Genomic DNA, 19,748 nt, shown 5'->3' on the forward strand with positions numbered 1-19,748 from the left:
TATATATATATGGGTCACTCCCCAATCCTGTTCTCTTGACCCTGTCTCACTGTATCATTGCTATCTGCTAGCCCCTGACCTGTGTGTTCCACCCACACATAACAAGAAAACTTTTCACACACCACAACCCAACAAACCAATCTTATATCTTCACATCTTTTCTCTTCCTCACATTTCCTCCTTCATGCACTATGCCTAACTCACACTTCTCAATCTTGTCCTCACAGCCCTGCTTTTCTGCATCATTGCTATCTGGTAGCTCCACCCTACTCTCTATGTACTCAGGTTTTCACCACTCACTTCCCCTCACCACTTTCTAATCATGCTTCTTTGGTAATATCCAGCCATTTATACTATGACTTTCAAACCTCAAGGGTATGCCCTGGCACTTGCCACCATCTATACCTATCTCTGTCTTTACTCGACCATCCTGTTTATATTCTGATCCTTGTCCCTTGTGAGTATGCCCAGCACTTTGCTACCATCTCTATCCAGCTGTCTCCCACTCTCTCTCTCTCTCTCTCTCTCTCTCTCTCTCTCTCTCTCTCTCTCTCTCTTCTCTCCTTCTCCTGCACTTCCCTCAGGTTGGGTAACCAAGTATCTCCTTTGTGGCAACACACCTGTTTCTGTTCTCATTCCAGATCTCTTTCTCTCTCCGACCAGGTAACCTTGTATCTTCTCTACAGCAAGACACCTGTTTCTGTCGCACTATAACCTTTCATCATCTAACACAAGATTACCTCTTCCAATGCCCCCTCCCCTCTCAAGAGATTTTTGTCTTGCAAGTTACTTGGTAACCCCGTCAGTGCAGGTACCACTTAAAAAGCATCTACTCCACACTGTAAACTGGTTGACATTTGGAAGAGCATCCAGCTGTAAAAACCTTGCCAAAACTGACCTCACCTGTGCTTGTGCTACATAAAAAGCACTAATCCACTTTGCTGAGTGGTTAGTGTTAGGAAGGGCATCTAACTGTAAAAATCCTGCCAAAACAGACACAGAAATCTGGTTCAGGCTCCTGTCAAACTGTTCCACCCATGCCAGCATGGAAGGTGGATGTTAAACGATGATGATCATGATGTACTGGCATGAATGTGTGGTGAAAAAACTCGCTTCACAACCACACATCTAGTGTGTAGAACTATGGGCAAATATCTTCTAGTCTTTGGTCAATTTAAACTTTATGAATAAAATTTAGTATGCATATGTATACACACACACTAAATGGAACTGATGAAATAATAAAAGAATGTGTATAATGTTTCTCTATGTAAAAGCATATTTAATCTTCATACTATTAATATTTTTAAAACCATATTTAGTCTTAATGCAAAATATTAATAATGGCATAACTCCAACTAAGCCCCCTACCAGTTTTGAAAGTTATTAACTTCTTTAACCCTTTAGTGTTTAAACCGGCTATATCCGGACCAAATATTCTACTCCTTTTATGCCCAAACTGGCCAGAACCAGTATCTCACATCTACCCTGCAATGTCATTCTAAAAATAAACAATTACATCTCTCAAATCTTGAAGTTACAAGATAATACCAGATTAATTTTTTAACGTGTACATGAATAAGGATTACTTTTGACATTAATTTGAACACTAAAGGGTTTAAGAGTCAAAAATGAAATTACCATTTAACTTGCTGACTGTAGCATAGAGCAAATGATAAACAGATATAGATCTGTGAAATTTTAAGATAAGATTATACAGAATGCCAGGCAGCATGATTATAAACACTGACAGCAAAAACATGTTAATAAACTGCTAGATAATAAATACTGATTTTATTTCTTAATTTTTGTTTTTTTGTTTTTCTGATTTACATCCTCCTAGACACTGTGAGGAAAGGTGTGAGTCATCCTTAGACCGGAGACTTGGTCAAAATACTTGCAACAAAGTGGACTCTGTAAAAAAAATCCAAGGGCAAGGTGGTAGTGTACCTTCATGGTTTTAAAAATGATCAGCTATATAACTAGAGAGTTTACAAGTAACAAGACTGAAAGCATGTTTGTTTCTCACTGGCTCTTGGCAAAGACACTTAAACTTTTATTAAGTATCAGAGTAGCACTGAATAACTACTTTCTCTTCTGAGTAAACCCAAGACTTTAATTTATAAAAGAAGGAGAAATGGCTGTTGTGATATTCATGTCTTAAGGTTGTGATGGGAAATGGAGCATTAGTGATGTGATGTAAAATAACTGCAACCAGAAACTGAAACTATCAGAGTATCGACTCAATGGGAACTTATCTCTCACTCAACAGCAAGCACTGATCTCAAGTCTTCCCATGGGCTTGAAGAAAGTTTAGTGCAACTGCTGTCATGTATCCTCTCCTGAATCAATGCACAAAGAAGAATTCTTTTGTGGAACTTCAAATGCATCATAGTTGTACAAGACTTTACAGTGTGTATGAGTAGGTGTATGTATGGTGAGGGTTATAACTGTGTGGATGTGGAAGGCTGAATGGACAGACGTTTGTGAATGTGTGTGTGTGTGTGTGTGTGTGTGTGTGTGTGTACACTTTTAGACAAAGAAAATAAAACGAAAGGAAAGTAATCCTGATTGAAAAATACCAACTATGTGTTTCTATAGCAACAATTTCAGCATCATGACTTTAATTTTAAAAGCATCAAGTAACTACTTACCCGACTAGCAGTGTGAGCCATAGGGTCAGCAGCAGGCACAGTGCATTTGGCCACTACAGGACCAACACTGGGCACTGGTGCTAACTTGTAAATAGGAGAAATAAGTGGTAAACTACTATTGGAACATTTTCAATCAAGATAAACGTTTTTCTCATTAACAATTTAATTATAAAAGGAAAAAAAAATAACAATGATAATTATAAAAATATATAAAGAATACATAAAAGAAACATTCAACCTGAAATATCATATGTCTCAAATAATAACTGTGTGTGTGTGTGCATGTGTGAGTGAGTGAGTTTGTGTATGTGTGTGTGTGTATGTGTGAGAGAGAGAGCTGCATCATGGTCATTATTTGATTATCTATGTGAAATAATTAAACAATATTTAGATGATACCAGCTGCATTGTCTTTCCTCTATTGCTGACAATAAGTAAGAAAAAGAGTTTTTAAAAATCAATAAAGGTGTTTGTTTAACTATTAGATGGGATTTTATTTATTAGAACACTGTAGCTTCAGGCCATGCAAACTGAAGCTTTGACAAAATTCTTTTTAGTCAAGTGACTTTATTGTCAGCAGCAATGATCAAGTGGTTCAGGAAGTCCACTTCGCAACTATCTAGTTTTATGTTCAATTCCAGCATATGGAATCTAGAGTACCTATCTCTCATGATAGCCTCACATTGACCAAAGCTTTGCCAATGAAATTCGGTTGATGGAAGTGTATAGAAGCCAGTTTTTGGTTTGTAGGCTGAAACTATCAACCAGCTAATTACAACTAATCACATTGCCTTTCGTTTGCTTTTAGGCATCATGGTAGTGTTGAGCTAGGAGATGGATTGAGGTCCATTCTGTTGTGTGCATTCAAAACTAAGAGTCATTCATGTCTGAGGATAACACCCTCCATTCTTTCTACCAGTCTTGAAGATTCTGAAAAGGATCATGGCTATTGCCTATCTTCAGCTGACAAGTTGAACTGCTGCGTATCAGCCAGCACATGCAGCCTATGACAACCATTGTTCAGATTCTAACTGGAACAGTGACTGGTCTGAAACTAAACTCAGAGCATCATTTTGCTTTCTCCAGTCCCACAACAGGACTTGGATTTAATATTACAAGATAGTAATGCATTTATTAACACTGCAGTGCTCCCACTGTTTACAAAGATGAGCATTGTCTACCTACAACATCTATGTATAGCTATGTAAACTAGTCCAGAAGAAGCTAAGTGTCAGTCGATATTACATTTGTCTTTCACTTGCTCTTTCTCCCCAACAAACTAGTTTTTTTGAGGATCCCATGAGTTCTACGAAACACCAATATTTTTTCTTCAATTCTTACCTTTTTAAATCCATCTTTGCATGCTTGCATAAATAGAATGGTTTTTGTAGGAGTAATTTTGTAATTAAATGCTTTTCTTATTGAAAACTACCCAATTATGATGTAGAAGTAAAACCAACTGTTTACTATAGCAAATAATGATATATAATTGTTCTAGAGTACAAACACAATGGCTTTAGTAAGATTTTTAACTTATGACCATGAGGAGAGTAATTCAACATCTTAATCTCAAAACCATTTCACTTCTATTAGAACACAGATCAAATTTGAACAAAATAAAAAAGATTATAAATAGGAATTTTTTTTAAATCTATCAAAAAAATTTGATTATTAAAAAATATTTTATATTTATTTCTTGATTATATATGTAACTTTAGAATTTATGAAAGACATTTACCAAAGAAAGTAGTTTCAGGCTGGAAATGCAATTGGTCAAAGAGTCAATTCACCAAGAATTTTATCAATTATTGATAATTATTTAAAATAAAGTTAATTTAGGAAAAACACGAGTCCAATGAAATTATTCCTTATTTGCAGTGGGGAAAAAAAGCCAATAGGCTTGTGTGCTGCGAGAAACTATGTTTTGATGTTTCAGACAAGACCCTTTTGCTAAGAAACAAAAAGTTTGAGCATTAAATAAAGGCTATTTCATTTACACATTTCTCATGCCTTCGTATCACAAGAATTTGGTTTGCAAATTTTAGAATTTGTTACAATTCTATAAAAGTTAATGATCCAGAGATATTTAAGGGCTGGTGCTTACTGGAGTTGTCAAATTTGACCTCAGTAACATGATATTGGTTTATCTCAAGTATCATTGCTACTGGATATAATACTTTTTCTCAATAGCATAATGAAAGGTTACATGAAGTTTTAAGTATATTACCTCTGAACACAATAACATTCTTATAATCAATTTGAATTCAAAACTTTAGTCACTTGACTATTTTCTCCTTTTCTGATAGAATATAGTAGTTCATGGAGCTGATGGGGTGGGGACTGGGATCTCAGCAACTCAACTTACAGAAACCATTATTTATAGTATTTAATTTGGTGCTTCATGATTTTGAGTGCAAATACTGCAAGGACAAATTTTGCCATTCATTTATCCAGTGTTAATAAAACAGATACCAGTACTCTGCTCAAAAGAAGATTCGACAAATAATGATGCCAATGCACCCTAACATTAGTTTTTGTGTTAAGTGTAACCAGCCTGCTCCAGTACCTATTCACTGAATTAAAATGTAAATGACTGAGCCTTCAACAGAGACTTGGGACTTTAATGAAATTCTCAGACAGAAATCAACATAATGCGTTTAATGATAAAAATGTTCCTTTGTATCACATGTGTAAATTATAGTTTTTGAAACATAAGAATTTTCTTAAAGTGAAAAATAAGCAAGTTTTTTTTGTTTTTTTTTAATTAGAAAAAAGATGAATTTTGTTTACCTCTTTAGCTGGTAAGCAAGTACCCCATTGTGCCAACTTTGTGTGTGCTTGATGAAGTTGTAACAATGCTGGTAAATAATCAAGTTCTGAAACTAGAATTTGTGTGGTCAGCAAATGTTGAATAATTTCACACTCGTAGCTGTATCAATAAAAATATAGATGACTATAAGTACTTAAAAATATAGGTGCAGGCATAGATGAGTGGTTTAGCAATTCAGTTTGCAAGTACATGCTTCTATATTCAATACCATTACACAGTGCCTTGGGCAAGTATTTTCTACCATAATTTTGGATTGACTGATGTCTTTATGAGTAAAATTTGATAGATGCAACTGCAGAAGCTTGGTATGTGCATGTGTGTGCTGTTTTGTTGTTGGTAGTATCAAGAAAAAAATACTCCAATCAATGAGAGATAAGTATCATATAATAAACACAATATTTATAGTTGAGCTACCATATGCTTGATATTTGGGCAGTACAATAATCTGATCGGCTTCAGTAGTGTGTCCTGTACTAGCCCGCAATTTTTCAGGATAGCACACAGCATGCAATACAAGCCCAACTGATTACTATACTATTCAAGTACAAAATTTATAGTAGCTTACCTACAAATCCTGTGTTTATTAAACTGGGCATATATATACACAAACAATATATATGTATATATATAATATATATTATTACAAAAATGTTTTACTTGGAAAGAAAAAAGTGGATTTTCATTTAAGCATATTGATTCAAACCTGAATCTACATAATTCCCTTTTGACATACCACAGCACTTGCTCATGGACACCAATAATTGACTGCTGAGACATCCAAAACACGGCCTATACCAAGCTGATTTAACCCCTCCTATGCAAACAATAGTTGACAGGAGATAAGGAAGATACCTACAGCAGCTTCCATTGTTTTCAGAGTGATATGTCCCTCTTTCTTGTTGTGTTGCAAGAATTATAAATACAGAAGGTTCGTAAGCCAAGAGCAGTTAGTGGAGGGAGTTTAATGAGATGACCAGGACCAGAGACGACTAATGTTTATCACTAGCTCATTTCAAAATGTCAAGTGTCATTCTGTCTTTCTTCACAGCTGTTGAAATGACACGCAGAATGAAGTACCATTCTGTCTTCCTTCCTCTTTTCTCTCTACCACTATCACCTTTTAAGGGCTTATTACTACTACTAATGACATAAACAGTAAACTACAACACAAGAAGAAAAGGTAACGGTGACCTCCCTTTTGTTTCGATGGCCTTTTGAGGATTCGCAATGAATCAAGGAAATCCACCTGTCATTAAGAACTGATATATATATTCAAACTACATATGACAGCTTGTGTTTTGGACTCAAATGGTTATAACAGCTTTGAACTGCCTTCAATCTGTGTTTTATACCATTCATTTATATCAATACACATCTAAAATCCTACGGGTTGTTGTTTCATTCGCTGATGCCTTTTGTCTGACACGTAACAATATATACACACATGCGAGATGTATCGAAACAATTGTCATGATTAATAAGAAATTCTTGTATATTCCATCTTCCGTCTTTCATTTACCATATATAAATAAATATATATGTATATATATATACATATATATATATATATATATATATATATATATATATATATATATATATATATATATATATATATATATATATATGTACACACACACACACACAATATATATATATATATATATATATATGTATACATACTCATACACACACAATACATAACGTCCGCCTTCCATGCTAGCATGGGTTGGACAATTTGACTGAGGACTAGCGAATCAGAAGGCTGCACCAGGCTCCAATCTGATCTGGCAGAGTTTCTACAGCTGGATGCCCTTCCTAACGCCAACCACTCCAAGAGTGTAGCGGGTGCTTTTACATGCCACCGGCATGAGGGCCAGTCAAGCGGTACTGGCAACGGCCACACATATACAATATGTATACACACACAATATACATGTATATACAAACACACACAATATATAGATATACCCACACACACACACACACAATATATATATATATATATATATATATATATATATATATATATATATATATATATATATATATATAGGGATGGCTTAAGTTGCTTCACCCATTTCTAATAATAATAATGCCAGTATAATCTGGGCGTGAGTGGAACGCCTTTAATCATAAGTCTAATCAATCAGGGTTGACTTATCGCTAAGCAAAAGTAATCCTTTGATAAGGCTTGTATTCCTTTCCTAAAAGTTAAAAATACATTAATTAGTACCCTGGAGACACAATGCAGTACCAGACAGAAGTATAAATTGTCTCCCTTTGACTTGTAAAATCCTCACCTACCACCCTTGACTAAAGAACGTTAAGCTATCAACATATAAATTGTTCGGTTTAGTTTTGAGATAAACTTCTTTCATGGAATAAAAGAAAAAGCGTTTTTATTTTACTTCACATCAAGTAAGAATTTTAACAATCAGAAGAAAAAAATACTAGGAAAGAGCAAATTCTTTACATACTTAAAGCTTGTTTTCAGATGGCTTAACAAGGGATGATGAAAGCATTTCTGGTATGTGTGAACAATTTCAGTACAAACTATAACTGGATCTTCATAGTTGAAATTTCTATTGTTGCCAATAGTAGTCAGCTGCTCATAGCTAACAGAGTCAAGGAAGACTTCAAAGTACAAAGCATTTATTTAGTTTTAACCCTTTTCATACCAACCAACTTTAGACCATCTTTCAATCAGGGACATGAAATTTCATTTTAAAGTGTTCAAATCCAAATTCAAATCTTCCATCATAATTTTACATAAGAACTTTTTGTTAATAACATTGCATACACTGTTTCATAATTGCTTTTACTGCAGGCACAAAACCAGGACTTTGCGGGAGAGGAATGGCTGATAAATTCATCATCATCATCATCATTTAACATCCACCTTCCATCCTGCACCGGACTTGTGTGTCTGTTTTGGCATAGCTTTTATAGCTGGATGCCCTTCCTAATACTAACCACCCAGCAGAGGGGACAGAGTGCCTTTTACATGGTACCCCAGTAATTGACTAAAACTTCATTTTATCAATTCTTCATGTTCTTTAGCTTATGGTACCAAGTTCAAGTCTTCCTTTAGGCATCAGTCAAATCTCCCTCAAAACACACTCTGTTAACTTAGAAAAAATGCACATATCAGATGTTGTAGTCCTAGATACATGATGTTTGAAAAAAGATTGGGTGGTCATGTCAAGAAATGATAACTATCAAGGTATACTCAATCAAGGTTCATGTGGAGCTGAAAAAGAACAAAAATTAATATAGAAGTGAGGGGTACAGAAACACATAAATATAAAAGTATTAAGGATACAGATCCATAGTTCTTAAGCGAGCCATTGGAAAGTGTTCAAGGTGTTCACACAAATGACCCAATAACACATCTAAGTTAACATGTGGTTCATTTTGTTGAACATTCTCATAGATCTTTCGAAAGTCTGCAATCAAATTTTGGTATGAATTCCGCAGGGTCTGAGTTACAAACAAAAAACAAATTTGTTAAAAGATTAAATAAATATTGACATATAAACAAAACATTAAAAATCTCACAAGGTGTTTATTATTAACAACTGATTTCTTTTGACCAGGCTGAAACAAGAAGAGATTGGAATGTCAGTGTATATGTGTGACACAGCACTATTGTATTGAGAGAAAAGTTAGACATAATAGGAATTACATGCAGTATGCAAGAGAGGAGACTGCACCAGTTTGGTCACCTGAAGCAGATGGAAGAGGATAGTTGCATAAACAAGTGTCAATCACTTAAAGTAGAGGGATATTGTTGAAGAGGGAGACTCAGGAAGACACAGGATGAAGTATTGCAGGCAGATCTCAAAACGCTAAGCCTTACAAAGGAGATGACAGAGGATCTAGATATGTGGCACATTGCTGTACTTAAGAAGAACTGCCCACCACAACAGAAATGATATCCTAAAATCAAGGTGCCACATAAAAACCATTGGTGTTGGTGCCACGTAAAAAGCACTGGTGCTGGTGTCATGTAAAAAGCACTGGTGTTAGTGTCACATAAAAAGCACTAGTGCTGGTGTCATGTAAAAAAGCATCCAGTACACTCTGTAAAATGATAGGCATTAGGAAGGGCATCCAGTTGTAGAAACCAAGCCAAAACAGATGAGACCTTGTGCAGCCCTTGGCCTTACCAGTTCCTATCAAGCTGTCCAATCCATACCAGCATGGAAAATGGACGTTAAATGATGATGACGATTTACACATTTGAATTTACAAACAAAAAGGAAAAAAAGCATTTAAGTATTGGGTTATCTCATAAATAATGCAGTTTCTTCAATTGTATGAGTTAAAAATCAGACCAGGACAGGATAAACTACCTGCATCAACTTGCTATAAAAGCAGGTAGTAATTTTACTTTATAATTATTCTTAGTGCAAATTTTGAAGAGTGCAGTTCAATTTTAGCAGCTATTTTTTCAAAGCTATAATGGAAGTGACAAAGGAGCATATTCAGCATATTTTGCTTTATGAGTTCAATAAAGGCAACAACGCAATGGAAAGTGTGAGGAATATTAATGAAGTATATGAAGATCAGACAATAAATGTAAGCCAGTGTCAACAGTAATTCCAGAAATTCCAAGCCAGAAATTACAGCCTAAAAGATCATCCTGGAAGATCTGTAGATCTTGACAAGAATGTCTGCAAACCCTGGTGGAACAAAATTCCATCGTAACTGTTGAGGAACTAACAGAGAAGCTTGGATTTGATCATTCAACCATTCATCGACATCTGTGTACTATTGAAAAAGTCAGTAAATTGGGTTAATGAGTTCCTCCCAAACTTTCCGTGTCTAATCGCACACAGAGAGTGAATATGTGCTCTTCTTTGCTGTTACATCACAAATGAACCTTTTTTGGACCAAATAGTGACTGGTGATGAGAAATGGGTTCTATATAAAAATGTCTAGCACTGAAGACAATGGGTAGGGAAAGGAGAAACATCGGCACCCCAGGCTACAGAAGGTCTTCACCCACGTAAGGTGTTGTTATCTGTTTGGTGGGATATGAAAGGTTTAGTCCACTTTGAACTTTTAAACCCAAAGGTCAGAACAGTACTGGAGGAGTATTTTTCATCACAGACAAGTGAATTTTAGAAGAGGGGGCCTTGCAAGTCTATCAGATAGATGGAAAAGCATTGTAGAAAATGAAAGAGAGCATATTTTAAATTAAAAAAGAACTTTGTTTATCTTAATTTTGAAAAATAGAAGTATTAAAAAAACCACATTATTTATGGGATGACCCAATAGATTCTATATATTTGAAACTGAAGCTTTTCTCTATTACTACTCAAGAATTTTGCATTTCCCGTTTTTAACAAGACTAATGTTACACTAGTCACATTGAAAAGTGATGGAAATACAAAACTAAACAGTTTCAAATCTGTCATCATTTTAACGTCTACTTTTCCATACTTGTCGGAGTAAGATGAGCATTGTAGAAGCAGATTTTCTAGAGCTGGATGCTTTTCTGTCACCAACCTTCACCTGTTTCCAAACAAAGTAATATTTTTCTCTAGTCAGGACATGTTTTCAGAGAGGATTGCAAACAGATGTCACAGCTTGTAAGACAATGAAAAATGTTTGCAATTAACACATGATGTCAAGACAAGAAAACATACACACATGCAAACATTTTTTATATCTACCAAATCACACGGCTTTGGTTAACTGCGGTAAAAAACATCCAAGGTGTCACACAGTATGACTGAACCACATTGCCATGCTTGACCAAGCCTTGTAAGTAAATTAGGCAGCTAAAAACTGAAAGAAGTCTCTGTGTATGTGTGTGTGAGCATGCAAATGCACATGCCTATGTGTTTACATTTGTACTCAATGAAAGTGCCAATGGTGTTGCAGTCACTTTTATCAACAAATTGACTACTCACTTCACACCTTTAAAGAAGAGTGAAATAAGGGAATCCTTACTTGAAAACAGGTAAGGGTTAGTGTCAGGAAGAGAATTTGACTATAAAACAATGCTTCAATAATATATATATATATCTACCCTATGTTACCAAGAAAAAGTGGGCATAAAACAAATGAACAAAAACACACTAACACATACACAAACACTTGGTCGAAAGGTTGGTGCTTCATGGCCTGCCAGTGACACTGTTGTGTCTACAGCTAAGATATTTAACTCACATGATGCCCACTACATATAGATGAAAATAGGCGCTGCTGGGTAGAAACAACTCACCACTCTGTGTGGGGGGGCGTGTGGGGGGGGCGTGTGTGTGTGTGCACGCATCTGTGCATGTATGTGAGCACGTGTACATGTATACATCATAGAATGATTTTCAACAAACCAAATCTGAAATAAAAAGACTTGGTTATTTCTTAAAGCACTTTATTTACTACAGCTTGTGATTTTTAGTACCAGGCATAGTCTATAGCTTGAAGAGGTATGGTATCTGCATACAATTTGCCTGGATACATTACACAAGAAAATCAGGTTATCAGTGATGACAAAATGACCTATTGTGCATTACTGCACACTTCATTTAAAGTGACATAGATACATATGTGTATGTGGGAGCATGTATGAATGTGTGTATATATATTTGTACGTGTATGTGTGTGTGCATATGTGTGAATGTGCTTGCCAACCAACTGAAAGGTTAACTTTTATTCTTGTGAGGTTGGTAAAATACAGACCAATCAATTATTAATTCTGCTTCCTGTAATTACTTTTCAAAGTATTCAACTTCAGCCAGAGAGCAAATGTTCCTCCCAGAACTAACTCCGATTTCTATGACCTTTATTAAATTTCTGTTGAGAAAATGTGAGTAGTTTTGTTGTGGTGGAATAACTCTGCCATCCTCTGTGAACTAAAGCAGTTTCTTCTCTTCTGGATTGCCTACTAGACTAAAACCAAAGCTGTGGCCTGATACTGGTGTTAACATTATCTGACATTATCTGATCTTTGAGTGCTTTTAGCAGAATTCACTCAGTTGCCAACAGTCAGAACAAGTTCTTGTTTAAAGATCACTCAGAATCTTAATACATAGCTTCCTATGAAAGCAATCCATGAATCATGGTTTCTTCCACCTTTTGTCCTTCATATGTTTCAGAGATCTCGTAAAGGTCATGAGTGCTGCTTTACTCTCTGCACTAGTCTATAACAAAAATAATACAAACATTCTTCAGTTTTTCAGTAACTCCTCTTCCCTCCTATAATTCCAACTGTATTCCTCCTCCCAGATCTTCCACTAAACCAGTTTTTATCCTCGAATTTTCTCTTTTGTACAGCAACCCTCTATATATGTTCCACCATAGCTATATTTTTCCAGTAGACATCTAATGTTCAAATAGAATAGTAACCACACTGATCTTATCAGTCTAAGAGTATCTGGCAACAATTGTAGGTACTCCTCCTCTGACTAACTTATCAACATGTTCAGTTTATAGTTATTCCTGCCTTTTTATTTAAATATTAAGTTAGTATTAATACATTCAATGAAGACTTCATTAAAAATTCTAACTAGAAATAAATATGCAGTGAGAAAAATATCAGTCAACAACCAATATTATTTGGCAGTTACAAAAGATATATCTCAGTTCTATACTAACTTCATTGACAAAGCACAGACTCCACCATACTTCTACTAAAAGTAATGATGGAAGAATCATTATTTCCTTCACTTGAGTCATTACAGATTGAATCATTACGAGAATCATTGAAACTGAAAAAATGGTGGAAGAATAATCAAATAAATGTACAAAAGTGAACACTGGATGGCATGTCTATACAGATATGCCATCATTCACCATTTACAGTTTAAGCTATAATGAAAAATTTAGCCAAGTTATTTACCAATCATCAAATAATTAAGTACCCAATTCATAATGCAATAATAGTAGAACAATTTTCAAAAGACAGTGGGTATTATTTTAAAACTAAATAACAAAACTAAACTTTTAAAACACCACATCAGCATTATAATGAAAATTAAATATATAAATATATTTACTCACATCTTTATGTCTAGTTGAAAACCATTTAGGACCAAGAAATGATAAAGACATATACGATTTCTCATCATTTGCTAACAAAATCAGTGCATTGACAAACATATGCCAATGTGAAGTAATGTTCGATTTTGTGAAATCTCTTTCTCTTTCCTGCATTGAACAAACAAAACAAAAAACATGGTAATGAAGATTAGATGAGAATTGTTTTTAACAATTTTGAAATGATAGAATTGTTAGAGCATTGGACAAAATGTATGCAGTATTTATTGATAGCCCTTTATATTCCAAGTTCAAATACAGCCAAGACAACTTTACCTTCCATACTTCTGAGTCAATAAAATAAAGTAGCAGTCAAGTACTGAATCGGTTTAACATTATAATAAAGCATCTTGGAGGAGGAATAAGGTATAGTTAAACAAAACTTTAAAAAAGGAAAAGTATATTTGAAATTAAGATAATGTTGCTACATAGCCCTAATCAAGCAGATCTATATTCAAAGGCATTACAGCAATGGACAATCTTATCTTTTTTCCTAGCTATAGTATATCTAGAATTCAATAAGTTCATTTTTACAATGGTAAAGTGTGATTCAAAGAAGATTTGGCTACTCTAGCAGGTCACGTGACTAAATAGAAGCTCTGTTTTTGACAGTATTATATAATCTCTGTATTATACAATACTGGCTCAGCAATAAACTATGTATTTACATGTCAGATCAATTAGTTAAAAACAACTTCAGGGAAAACAAAATGATGATTGACAAGCTGTCACTACACATATAAAAATACGAACCAACAACAGAGTTGGTTGCTCAACCTACTAGAAATAACAGCCAAATCGTCTTCGACCATATCTATCATCTGAAAATAGGAAAGGTACATTGGACAATATAGTCTTAAATGCACTATGCTTTAAATACACTTTGTAGGAATAGATAAAACTGGAATATAATTATCATCATCCTCATTTAATGTCCATGATCTGTGCTGGCATGGGTTGAATGGTTTGACAAGATCTGATGAGACCAAGGACTGCATCATGCTCCAATATCTGCTTTGGTATGGTTTTTACTTTACAACTGAATGCCCTTCCTAATGCTAATCACTTTACTGCATGTACTGGGTGCTTTTTTCCATGTCACCTGCACTATTGAGGTTGCCATGCAGCACGAAGGATTTTGAACCCTGGGGATGTGGCAGAGGAGGAGGTCAGCTTCTTGCTAGGGGATGAGGCTAAACTATGAGAAGAGGAGTGGTGGTCAGAGCAGCTTCTTATATAGGATCTGCATTATATGTTGCTCAATCAAAGCTGCCCAGAGTCTAAACAATAACAGCACACATTTTATACACACTAGCTAAAATGTAAAAGTGTTGTGTGTGACAATAAAATGCACCCTGTCCACACTGTGGAGTGGCTGGTGATAGAATGGACATCCAGTTGTAAAAATGACAACAGAGAGAACTGATCTCTTACACGACTAAAGAGTTCCTATACACTATGTCATCTCTGTTCTTTCACTGAAACTATATGATATAGATTGTTGAACTGTGCCTGCAAGTGTTACGTATCTTAATTTTGGACACTAGTTCTGGTTAGAGGATATGAACTATCAGCCTTTCAACTATAATGCAACATCTTAACTTGCCCATCCACAAAGAGTCATTTTTCTTGATGCATATCAAAATATGAAATATATTCAAAAAGGACAAAGATTGAAATAAGAAATTTAAAAAAAAAACAAAAAAAACATATAATAAAAATAAAAATGAAACAAAATACAACAAAACTCACAGTTAACTCTCTGGCTTGATCAAAATTGAATTCACTGATAAGCTGAAAATAGTCCTCAATAATTTTTTCTTCACGCAGAGACATTGATGGGGTCTTGGGAGAAACTGGTGATTGTACCTTACTGTTACTTCCACTTCCACGCATATTGGAAACTACAAAAACTATAAAAAAGAAAATTATAAATACATAAATAATAATATTTACTTTTTCATTCTTTCCACTGTTTCTATTTATGTTACTTCTATAGTAATACTAAAATACTTTTTTCCTGATAAGACCTGATTAATTTTTCCCCAACACAAGGAGAAAGCTTACTGGATTTCCAAGTAATTCCGGTATTTATTTTAATGACAAACTGGCACTGAATTCAGAATGTAGACAGACAAAATTAAATATCATAACATATTTACTCTGGTGTTCCTTCATTTCTGCCAACTGATCTCTAAATTAAAATACCACTGTGGTTATCATTGTCTTTTATTCATTTAGAATTGATAAAACAAATGTCAGTAATACATAAAGGACAACTCAATCAATTTTTCCTTGCATTTACAAAATTAGACCAAGAGCCTAACCAAAAGAAAAAATTTTTAAAGCCTTCTTTTAGCAAAGTGGGACAGAACTGAATGTTGATTTTATGCAGAGTAAAATCCAGAGTCCAAGGAAAATGGTGACGGTCTGTGACAGAAACAATAAATCTATATGATTTATACTTGGGAAGAGTCATAACTTATAATCAGAAGTTGTAGAAGTGTTTAATAAGTTCATTGCTATGAGGAAGACTAACAATTCAAACCTTTACCCTTCATCTGAAAGTAAGGAAGAGTGAAAAAAGGTCTTGTCACTTTGGCTGTATTCTAATAGTGAACATGGTTTTACATAAATTTCTCATGTCTAAATATTTTCCTTCCTTTCCTGCATGTCCTTCATTGTCAAAGATGATCAAAACTCAGGATTAGCTTGCAGGTGTGGTCTGATGGGTTGATGAGGCCTATCCAAGGCTAAGAATCCTCTCTCACATGAAGGACACATATAAAAGATGCAGCATTTAGCTTTGGAAAACGAATGCTTCTTCTCAGTAACATTAGTTCTTTTGCTTTCAGTAGTTTGGACAAGTGCCAGTTGGGTCAGTTTAGAGCAAGCAGTTTCTTGGAGTATTTTGCACTCCCAACAGTATACATTCCCTGACAGAGTTCGTCACAGAGAAGCTGCAGTAAGATTCTCAGTCCATTTCACATGGGCCTTCTAAAAAAGAGTGTACAGGCATGAGAGGTTAGCTTGAAAACCCTCCATGTCAAATTTCAGGTGAATGTGCTAAATATGTGGAGACACCTCATGTGTAAATTGTTATCTTGTACGTCTCCTATAGACAATCCAGGATCATAGGCATTTAAAATTCCAACAGCTGCAAGGCAGACTTTCAGCTTGGTGATGAGGGTGATTCTCTTAAGCTTCCACACATTCTCACTAAAACCATTAGAGAATTTGATCATAAATTTTCAAGGCTCTTTTTATTGTTCAAGGGATTTCTAATCAAGCAAACCTGTGCTTAAAGATCTCACTTTTTTTCCTAAATGCAGTGTACCTTGGATCACATCTAATGTGTCCCTTTCTTAGATGGAAGTATGTGATTTAACCCTTTAGCATTTAAACCAGCTGTATCATGCTCAAATATTCTACTTGTTCTACTGTAATGGTGAACTGTACTTCATTGTATTAAGCAAATTAATGAAAGTGAAAAGTATTTGTCAGAGACACAGAAGCAATAATGCTGGTTGTATGATTATAAACTGTATATAAACTGCCAAGCCTAAGGTTGGCAGACCACTATCACTTTGGATTTGATCAGTAGAAACTCTCATTAAGAAAAACACAGTTTCTTGGCAAAAATAGTCAAGGGCTTTGCTAAATTGAATTACACTGTTTAGCTGCACCCATTATATTCTACATGTAAATTATACCACAGTTAACAGAAGCAATAAAATAAAAATATTCAGTCATATACTAGTCTTAATTCATTCAACCTAACCAATCTCCTACAAAGACAAAATTAATCCTTGCTAAGAATGGTTAAAAATTAAATGTCTGAGATGAGTTGTAAATAAGATTATGTTTCAGACTAATGATATCTTTTAGAGATGAAAAATTTTTCAATATGCTGTTTCAATCAATTTGATATTTGTCATCGGGTGTTTTATTTTAATGAAACCACAGTTTAGGTGGGAATATTAAACAAAAACCTTTCATGAGGATAGTTGTCAAAAAAATTATTATCTTATGAACAGATGTATTCTAATATTTAGCATTATTGTTGTTATTTAATTTCTCTATTCAGAATTTAAACAAAAGATACTTCACACAGTCAACTGAGTAAACTATTTATTTACATTCAATACAGGTTTTTCATAATGATTTCTAACATTTGTACTTTTACTTGTTTATTATATTGGTTGACCCATATCACTATTCCAAAACAACAAAGTTCCAAGGCAATTTTTTGCTGTGTATATATGTGTGTATTTATGAATATGTATTTGTATGCACATGGATTTATGTTCACACAATAAAACAAATTATAATCAGTCAGTCACGGGTTCCATCTTTAGACACACAGTAAAAAAAAAATGAGAATCTAAATTATTTCAGAATGAAGAATGATTTAAAGAGCAATTTTACAAAAGGCATAAGCACATAGGAATAAATATAAATTACTAATACATTGTTCAAATTCATATTGTCTCTCCAGAGGATACAGTTCAAATCACTTTACAGCAATAATACTATTATGTAAATACTTCCATGAAAATATAGTAATTTGAATATCTCCTGGAGATCCAAGTGGTTCATTGGAACTAATACTTAGCCCCAGTTTCATAGTGTTAAACAAATAAGATGAATCTTTCCCTGAATAGGAGACTTTATCCTGAAGATCTGGTTACTGTTCTTTGTAGCTTGATGAAACAATGTATACTGCCAAGGAATAATGAACTACTTGAAGCAGAATTGGATTCAAACTCCATAAGCTGATGGTCCAATAGTAAATATACACAACCATTCCCCTTCTTTTATTACTCATATGAACAACATTATATTAACTGTCTCTGATAAAAAGTGCATGTCATTAAAGAATAGCTGGTAAAAGAGAAAAAAAAAAAGAAACCCAATAATAGAAAATGTTTTCATGCAACTGACAAAATTTCTAATTCCATGTCTAACAAAATAGAAGTAACAAACTTCTACAAAAGGATCGAATCATATAATTAATGTAGAGATATTAGAAAAGTTCTGGCTTTAAGATATAAACTAATATCATTAGAGCAAAATAGCTGAGTGCATATATTAAGCCAGAAACTGAGAGATCAGTTGTTTTTTGTGACAGTACACAAATCTACAGAACTCAGATCACTAAACTATTGAGAATAGCTAACAGACCATCTGAAGCATTTCAACAATCTGCTTAACCCTTTAGTGTTCGCATTATTCTGCCAAAATTGATGCTTTTTCATCCACATTGTTTTGAACTAACCATGCATTATCTTGTAGCTATGAGATTTCGATGAGGTAGCTGTTAATTTTTAAAACAATATTGTAGGGTTGGTATGAGAGACCAGATCTGGCCAGTTTGAACATAAAAGAGGCAGAATACTTTTGGCCGGATATGGCCGGTTTAAATGCTAAAGGGTTAATGCCATAAACTGGAACTGAGCATAGCTTTTATTAATTTTGTTAAAATGCAAATATCTCAAAACATTTGCTTGAAGCATGAAAATATTGGAAATGTAGCAAGCACATCAATATACAGCTACATTATTCATTTTATAATTTTATTTCATAAATCACATTTTGTGGACAATAGCATCATTGGTTATAGGTTTTACAGGGTCAATCACTGCACTGAATTTATAAGAAAATGACAAATCATGTCACTGACGCTCTGGCAGAACAAATATCACAGAAGACCTTGATTGAAAACAGTCAGTTTACTGGGTTTCTTTTTTTTTTTTTCACTGCTAGTTACACACATACACACAAGTTTCAGTACAGCTTCTACCTGCCAAATTCCTCTCAACTCAAGGCTACAGTAGGAGATACTTACTCGAGGTATTACAGAGTGCCATTGAAACCAGAATCATGTATTTGTGAAACCATACTAACATAGCCATATTTATGCACATCACACTCCATTAGCCTTCTATACTGTATTGCAGGACACTACAATACATGATACTTCTCAACACCATTTCAAGACAGCTGCTACACTATTCCATAAAGAACTTCAACGTCACAGTCAATTTTGTGGAAGTTTGTGATGTTACCAGTATTTGCATAGCACATGGCTAATTTAACATTCTTGCAGGAAAAAAAAACCTACCAAGAATAAACCAACATCCTGCCTAAAGGAACATTTTCATATCCACTCAATGTTATGGAAACTAGAACTGATCACTGACTGAATAGATA

The 19,748-nt window shown here is 34.4% G+C and overlaps 1 protein-coding gene across 9 annotated transcripts in view; it reads right to left on the reverse strand.

Moving 5' to 3' along the window:
- The window catches only part of LOC106878288 (KICSTOR subunit 2), a 56,382-nt gene that overhangs the window by 17,379 nt on the left and 19,255 nt on the right, over positions 1 to 19,748 (reverse strand). For 5 of the 9 annotated variants that reach the window (XM_089348694.1, XM_014927467.3, XM_089348691.1 and 2 more), the window contains exons 2-7: positions 15,288 to 15,448; positions 13,500 to 13,646; positions 8,809 to 8,966; positions 7,964 to 8,101; positions 5,444 to 5,582; positions 2,655 to 2,738 (exon numbers count right to left, since the gene is read on the reverse strand). In XM_089348694.1, coding sequence (XP_089204820.1) covers positions 2,655 to 2,738; positions 5,444 to 5,582; positions 7,964 to 8,101; positions 8,809 to 8,966; positions 13,500 to 13,646; positions 15,288 to 15,431 — 810 coding nt within the window. In that variant the 5' untranslated portion in view covers positions 15,432 to 15,448. The remainder of the gene's footprint in view (positions 1 to 2,654; positions 2,739 to 5,443; positions 5,583 to 7,963; positions 8,102 to 8,808; positions 8,967 to 13,499; positions 13,647 to 15,287; positions 15,449 to 19,748) is intronic. The other 4 variants (XM_089348695.1, XM_052966601.2, XM_089348693.1 and 1 more) reach the window with 1 other exon arrangement.

This window comes from Octopus bimaculoides, chromosome 3 (genome assembly GCF_046866305.1).
Source record: "Octopus bimaculoides isolate indiv1 chromosome 3, ASM4686630v1, whole genome shotgun sequence".
NCBI lineage: Eukaryota > Metazoa > Mollusca > Cephalopoda > Octopoda > Octopodidae > Octopus > Octopus bimaculoides.